Genomic DNA, 8,210 nt, shown 5'->3' on the forward strand with positions numbered 1-8,210 from the left:
CGGCTAATTTTAGTATTTTTGGTAGAGACAGGGTTTCAACATGTTGGCCAGGCTGGTCTCGTACTCCTGACCTCAAGTGATCCTCTGGCTGTGGCCTCCCAAAGTGCTGGGGTTATAGGCATGAGTCACTGTGCCCGGCCTATATCCTTTTCTATTGTCATATTTTTATTGTAGATTGAATTAAAATATTTTTACATCTTTATTCACTTAAATTCAGCCAAATAAAAATTACAACTGAACTAAGAAAATTTCTATTAGTGAGCTACATTCAAAGACCACCTTGCAACTTTCCTCCTAAAATAATTCTTCAAATTCTATTTAGCACTTAATATTTATTGAGCATTCACTCTCTGTGTAGGTGCTAGGCTGGCTGCGGATGTGAACCTGAAACACATGTAAGGCTCATCTCTGCACTTTTAGATGGCTTTCATTTTCAATATTTCTCATCCTTCAGGCTTCATAGAGGTCTATTGGGCTGGATGGAGAAACGGGGGAGAGACTGAAATGAAAGCCCAGAGATAGTGCAGCCATTCCCTCCCCAAGAACCCCTATGACAGTACCACTATTCTTGGTTCCTATGGAAATGGGCTTAGGGCAGCCTCACCTATGAGCCCTGGGATCCATGCTTTCCAGGGGTCAAGGTCAACCACTTGGTCAAGATACTGCTGGATGCCACTGCTCCAGGTTAATGGCTGCATGGGTCTGCGGGGAGCGTCCACAACCCTACACCTCTCCCTTGACCCCTACCCAGACTGAACATTGAATTTTAACCCACAGATAATTTGTGATCTTTCTTTGCATTAATAAAATTCCTATATCATTCCTGCCATCATTACTTTTGTTGTTTCTTCCATAAACACATTAGACCATCACCTATTTCCTATAGGGTGCTCTGTATCTTTTCCTGCTCACCATGACACTAAGAGATCGATTATATCAAGTTTTCCACTTGCTGTCAAGCCATCATTCACTTATTTTGAATTTAGGCTCTTTGGTATAGAAAGAGTTATTTCCCAACCCCTTGGTTGTCCAGATTGGGGAATCAGCCTTTTTCAACCATGTTTATTATATGCATTTCATGACATTTTCTTCTGACTATATTCATACATTTTACTCTCTTTCTTTTAATTTTTTTATTGAGAAACTACTCTGCCACCTTTTAAACTTGAAGTGTCAGGAACTTGGAGCCATTTTGGTTTTATGTGGAGATCATCATCTTTATAAAAAAGTTATGTTGCTGCAAAACAGTATTCAAATCTAAAATCCTCTTCCTTGCCTCGTTGTTACATACATTTTTAATTCAGTTGATTTTTTTTTCTATTATTGTAGGTGGCCGGGGAAAGGACAATGCTTGGATCATTACATTTCCAGAAAACTGTAATTTTAGATGTATACCAGAGGAAGTAATAGCAAAAGTACTTACTTACCTGACATCTATTGCAAGGTATAGTATTTCATTACGTTTTTTCAATTCGCTTTATATCAGATATCCATCTGAATGTCGTAACAGGAAAATGGCTTAATATAGCTATTATTATCATGGTGAATAACCAACTGACTTAACTTCAGAGTAGATAAGAAGTACAACTTAGAAGGAGAAGCTGGCAGCTATCTAAATTGTTACAAAAATTATACTGAGGATCTATGAAAATAAAATTGGGGATCTAGGGGTATTTGTTCCCACGGAAAAGAACATAGGTAGAGAATGATGGTCATACATGTATGCTTTAATTTGCTTAAAAGGAAATATTAGCAGCCAAGAGTGAGGACAGCCATTTTTCATTTCTTCTGAATGTAACACAAGAAGACTGAATCTTAAGTAGATTCAATAGTGGTACTGGGAGATACTAGGAGGAATGTCTTGATATTAAAAATTGTTTGGAACTAGAATGCTTTAAAATGGAAAGTTTCAAAAGGTTTCTTAGAGATTTTATGTGTGTTAAAGACAAAATTTTCTAAGGAAGCATTTTCTAGTTGCTAACCCTGAAGAACAAGAGGACACAAATCTAGGATGATAAAATTCAAAGTCTCATGAACAAAAATCAAATCTCAGAAAATGAAACTTACAATGTACCTATTGAAGCTTGAAAGTGATCTTTTTAGGGCAAATAGAAGTTATATTTTCCATTAAACTGCATTTCCTCAGGAGCAGAGTTAGAAAAATAGATTTAGTGGTGTGATTTTGAATGAGTGAATGGATCATTGACTCATGATGAATTACATGGAAAGTTAAATCTGATATCATGAAGGACAGTTCTCTTTTGAGTTTTCCCACACGCAAGATTACAGTATTCCAAATCAATTTTAGTGACCTATCTTCATTACACTATCACTTTCCTATTTAAAAGATTGACATTAATGCTGCAAAAGAAATTTTAAATAGTGAATAAGGGAATATGTCTTCAAATCAGTTTTCTAAGACAGTCCTTTGTGATAGCTTTCCAATTCCAATTCTGTCTTCCGTCAAGACATCAAATGTAGATGAAATAATCAAAAATAGAACGAAGACATATATAACAAATTTGCATTATTATTAAGAAAAAGTTATCATTTCTTCTTATCATTCAGGCAAAATGGACCGGACTCCCAGTTTACCATTATTCTGGATCGAAGATTGGATACATGGTCTTCTCTTAAAATCTCTCTCCAAAAAATCTCAGTAAGTATCTATGCATTATACGATAACTTTTTATTTTTGTTTTATATTACACTTTCTGTTTTGGGAGGTATAGATTACTTTGGTAGTGATGGAGACAATAAAAATTGATGGAATATGAGGAGGGAAAGTAGAAGGAGAGGTTGTAGCAGACACTAAGATAAATAACTCTACCCAAAATAAAACCTAGTAAGCATGAGTGAGTGGTTTGTGGTTCCAGTTATGAGTGAGAAGTGATTAATGGTTCTATGTGCCTTTCAGGACAAGGCAAGTTTTTATGGAATCTTTTTTTTTTTTTTTTTTAGTGGAAATAGATGTGTTGCATACTCATCGAATGTGAAAAAATATAAAGAAGAAAGTTTAAAACAACAGTAATCCAACCACCCCAAAATAAGCAGTTTTTAACATTTTGGTGTACAACTTTCTAGATTTGTTTTATCCTAGGATAGGGTAGGGAAATGAGTCACATATAAAATGATATATCTTCCCTACTGGTATCTAGTCCCCAGCTTCCCAAGACCCAGAGAGAGAAACATTTTCTCTAATTAAAACAATGAGAGGTACAATTCTGCCCATGACCAAGATAATCTTTTACACTTTTAGGCTCACAAGGATATCACGAAATTGTTTGACACTTCACTTTCATAGATGAGGAGGGAGATGAGGAATCCCCGGACTCCTTCTGAGCTGGCAAGATTGGGGCTGTCTGTGGAAGTGCCATGTGGCCAACTTCCTGTATCGGACTAGAATAGCTGGGAATCAATATATATTTTTTTCTTTGAGATTCCAACATTGCTAGCCATCTGAAATTCTTTTTTTTAATTATTATTATTATTATACTTTAAGTTCTAGGGTACATGTGCATAACGTGCAGGTTTGTTACATATGTATACTTGTGCCATGTTGCTGTGCTGCACCCATCAACTCGTCAGCACCCAACAACTCGTCATTTACATCAGGTATAACTCCCAGTGCAATCCCTCCCCCCTCCCCCCTCCCCATGATAGGCCCCGGTGTGTGATGTCCCCCTTCCCGAGTCCAAGTGATCTCATTGTTCAGTTCCCACCTATGAGTGAGAACATGCGGTGTTTGGTTTTCTGTTCTTGTGATAGTTTGCTAAGAATGATGGTTTCCAGCTGCATCCATGTCCCTACAAAGGACACAAACTCATCCTTTTTTATGGCTGCATAGTATTCCATGGTGTATATGTGCCACATTTTCTTAATCCAGTCTGTCACTGATGGACATTTGGGTTGATTCCAAGTCTTTGCTATTGTGAATAGTGCCGCAATGAACATACGTGTGCATGTGTCTTTATATACGAAAATTAATTCAAGATGGATTAGAGACTTAAATGTTAGACCTAATACCATAAAAGCCCTAGAGGAAAACCTAGGTAGTACCATTCAGGACAGAGGCATGGGCAAAGACTTCATGTCTAAAACACCAAAAGCAACGGCAGCAAAAGCCAAAATTGACAAATGGGATCTAATTAAACTAAAGAGCTTCTGCACAGCAAAAGAAACTACCATCAGAGTGAACAGGCAACCTACAGAATGGGAGAAAATTTTTGCAATCTACTCATCTGACAAAGGGCTAATATCCAGAACCTACAAAGAACTCAAACAAATTTACAAGAAAAAAACAAACAACCCCATCAAAAAGTGGGCAAAGGATATGAACAGACACTTCTCAAAAGAAGACATTCATACAGCCAACAGACACATGAAAAAATGCTCATCATCACTGACCATCAGAGAAATGCAAATCAAAACCACAATGAGATACCATCTCACACCAGTTAGAATGGCAATCATTAAAAAAGTCAGGAAACAACAGGTGCTGGAGAGGATGTGGAGAAATAGGAACACTTTTACACTGTTGGTGGGATTGTAAACTAGTTCAACCATTATGGAAAACAGTATGGCGATTCCTCAAGGATCTAGAACTAGATGTACCATATGACCCAGCCATCCCATTACTGGGTATATACCCAAAGGATTATAAACCATCTGAAATTCTTACTTTGTCTCCTGACTAATTGAGGAGGTCACGCCCACCACAAGAAGTTGATTTAGTTGCAAAGGTAAAACAAAAATCTAGGTTGTTGGACTTCCAAGCCAATGTTCTAGCACTCACAAGGTAAAATGAGTCAGATCATTATTCTTTTGATACCCAGAATGAATTATTTCTCCTTTTGGACAAATAAGCAAAAAGTGGTTTCCTGTTTATTTAACAGAGGTGTTTAATCATTAGCAGTAGAGACAGGAGTTAACATTAGATATACTCAAGTTACTAAAATAAAATAGAAAAACACTTGACTTTGTATAGCATATTTCTGCTTTTTCAAAAGCGTTCACGTTTATTAAGTATTGTTGATTCTCTTCATTTCCTGATTAAGTACTGCAGGTAGGTATCACTATAATTGTCTTATAGATGATGAAATCACATTATGTGTACTTTGGAATGGTTATGTGATGAATCCAAGGTCAAATATCCAAGTAACCAAAAGAGCCAGAGCAAGAATTGAAATGTCAAGAATTCCAGTTGGTGATGGTTTCTATTATTTTCCAACTGGCTTACAAATAGACAAATAAATTCAATGTTATTTAGAAAAATGTAAAATTTCTTTTGAGAGAGTAAATCTGTCCTCCATATATGATTGAGCCTTGTCAGTGGGGCTAAATAAAGTAAAAGCTATTTCCCATGCTCTGGTCTTTTAGGATTGGTCCTTGGGCTTGTTGAGTAGACCTTGGTTTATGCTAATAATTGCTTCTCTTATACTAAATAGAGCACTTGTTGCATTAAAACATTCTTTTATCACCCAAGTTTTTTTCTTTTGGCCAACACTGCACCCATCTGATTAAATTAATTTTCATTTTGTGACTGGTTTGGCACATGACATTAGTTTTTTAGTAGAGTTTTATTTTTATTATTCAAAATAGGTGGCTTGTAACAGAGGTTCTATTTTTCATAAAAGATAAATATAAGATTAGGTCATGATCCTGTCATTTTGAAGTCAGCAGAGGGTAATTACTTACTTACTGGAGAGTGATACTCCTCTTTCTGTATTCCCAGGGCTGCTTTCTCAGTGGAGAATTATGACTTATGCTCAGTAAAGAACTTGGATCTCAGGGTCCCTTTATTTTCATAACTGCCAAATTGATCATGCTAGGCAAGGGAGGGGTGCAGATGCTGACCACATGTAACTGGCTATAGGTTGTTTTAGTTGTTTCTTTTTAAACATGTTAAATGTTTTTGCTTGTGGTATAGTTTCTATACTCATACTCAAGAGCACATTGATTACATCTCAACCATTAATAACTATTGTTTGCTGTTTGAAATAAAGGTAAATATTGAATGCAAGCTAATTTCAAATGCAAAAGTTGGCATTCAGAAAGGATTTCCAGTGAAATCTATCATCGTGTAGCTAGGTATAATTGCCTGTGGTGTATTATTTCAAACAGTGTCTGTGAAATAATCATACAATTCAATTTGAATACCTTTATTTGTAGATTTCAAATCAAATAAAAGCATTTAGGTTGTATTTCATAATTAATGAGAGGAGACTTTATTTTAGTTATACATTTTGGGGAAAGGTTAATTTAGGAGAGAATCGTATCCATCTTAGAGAGTTTGCATGTTCTATTCTTTCTAGATTATTATCAGGACAAAATTTTGCAAACTATATCCTTTTATAAGGCTTAAACCCAGAATATAATTTAAGAACAGAATAAACAAAACAGAATTGAAATTTAAGTCACATACCAGGGTAGGATGAGAGTAAAAAGCAAGAGTTAATACTACCTTCACAAAGATTCTTAACATTCCACCTTAAAAATCAAACTGCACAGAGGAGAAAGCCAGTCCCATCAAGCCTGCTCCTAGGAAGAGAGCTGGGTTTTTTTCTCCTTCTTCCACTCTTAGGACATGCCTGATCTTCTTGAGCAGTCCAGCACAAGCTAATCCACAAGGGTCAATCAGGCTAAGTAATTGGAGGAATGTGTTAACTCTGAATTACAACGAGCAGACGGGAAGGATCTGTCAGCTGACTAATCAGGGATAGTGCTTTTTTTTTTTTTCTTCCCAGCGCTGCTGCCGCTGTGCTAATGGAAGCAGCTACGGCAGCTTTGTTTGATAGAGATTTTTGGCTGTCGTTTTTAAATACTACCCAAGAAGCAGCTCATATTTCATCAATGTTGCATTGACAATTGGAAAAGAAGAGTGTAATTGTGTATAGGCGAAATGGCAGAAGCAAATCCCCCGAGAGGCAAGATGAGGTTCAGAAGGAATGCGGTAAGGGCTCTGTCTGCACTCCTGGAAAGCCTATTCCCAAGTTCAAGTGCTGGGATGCTGCAGCATGGTGCTATAGCACAAACTGCTGAGTGGGGTTTTTAAGGACAGATGGAGAGAATGGAGACTTATATTTGCATGGATTGCATTGATGTGATTACTGTGATACTGACATAGGGTAATTTTCAGGCAATTGAGGGGGTAGAATATAATTTCAAAATCTAAATGTCATCAAGTTTATGAATGAGCACCTTAGTCATGTTATTTATTTAAGACTGCATGAACAATTTTGAATCATTGGACAGCATAGCTTTAAATCATGACTTAAAACAATATCTAACAAAAGGATTAATCCTTTCTTTCACCATGATAAAGTATATTGCCATGGATAGGTCTGGAAGTGATTCCATCGTCACTTAAAAATACAGCCTTTCCTGGGTGTTACCGTGTAAGTGAAAAAATTTAAAATCTGTAATGATTTGAAATCCTTATTGTTTCAATTATTTTCCAAACTTAAACTTCATAGGTACAAAATTGTCACCTGCTGACAACTTTTGTCTTTTAAGGAAAAAGACGGTAACTCACTTTTCAATATAGACTAGAATTTGGAAATCTCTCCTCTCAGGTACATTTCATGCAGTCTTTTACCTAAATTTTCCCTTCATTCACTTATTCATATAGTAAATTCCCAGCAAATTTCTAATGTGATCTTTAGATGTATTTTGGAGAAATGTTGAAATAACACTAGCTAATTTAATAAAAAACCAATCATCAAAAAGGCTTTAAATGCCACTCTTTTTCTTTCAAAGATTAATATAATGTAATTGATATTATGGTTTAAAATATAAACTTGCTCACTAATAATATCGAGATAACACACACACACACAAATAAGAAGGTAAAAATTGACCATAGGAAAAAAAATGACAGTTTGAATTAAAATTATGATAAGGAAAGTAAGACTTTTATTATTGTTGAATGACAGTGAACATCCATAGGTGTGTAAATGATTTATTTTCTAATAAAGCTCTTAGCACAGACTGCTATTTTAAAAACTATAGTTGGTTTTATTTTGACAAAATTATATCTTTGGCTCCATACATGTTTTTATATTATGAGAATATAGGTTCAGACTTTTAACAGACGATTTATGGTGCACAAGCAATGTTTGTGTATGTACTTTGCAGTATTGTAAGCAACTGATATTAGCATTTTTGTTATCAAAGGTAACTTCAGCTTTCAGAAAGTTTCTAATTTTATA

General features: G+C 35.6%; 1 protein-coding gene across 8 annotated transcripts in view; it reads left to right on the forward strand.

Annotated features, from left to right (window-relative positions):
* MCF2 (MCF.2 cell line derived transforming sequence) overlaps nucleotides 1-8,210 on the forward strand; it is a 127,886-nt gene that overhangs the window by 64,468 nt on the left and 55,208 nt on the right. For 4 of the 8 annotated variants that reach the window (XM_012001620.1, XM_012001621.1, XM_012001619.1 and 1 more), the window contains exons 3-4: nucleotides 1,330-1,444; nucleotides 2,569-2,659. In XM_012001620.1, the coding sequence (XP_011857010.1) occupies nucleotides 1,330-1,444; nucleotides 2,569-2,659 (206 nt within the window). Of the gene's footprint in view, nucleotides 1-1,329; nucleotides 1,445-2,568; nucleotides 2,660-6,513; nucleotides 6,953-8,210 lie in introns of those variants that run through there. The other 4 variants (XM_012001623.1, XM_012001624.1, XM_012001625.1 and 1 more) reach the window with 1 other exon arrangement.

Source organism: Mandrillus leucophaeus, unplaced genomic scaffold (genome assembly GCF_000951045.1).
Source record: "Mandrillus leucophaeus isolate KB7577 unplaced genomic scaffold, Mleu.le_1.0 Scaffold668, whole genome shotgun sequence".
Taxonomy (NCBI): Eukaryota; Metazoa; Chordata; class Mammalia; order Primates; family Cercopithecidae; genus Mandrillus; species Mandrillus leucophaeus.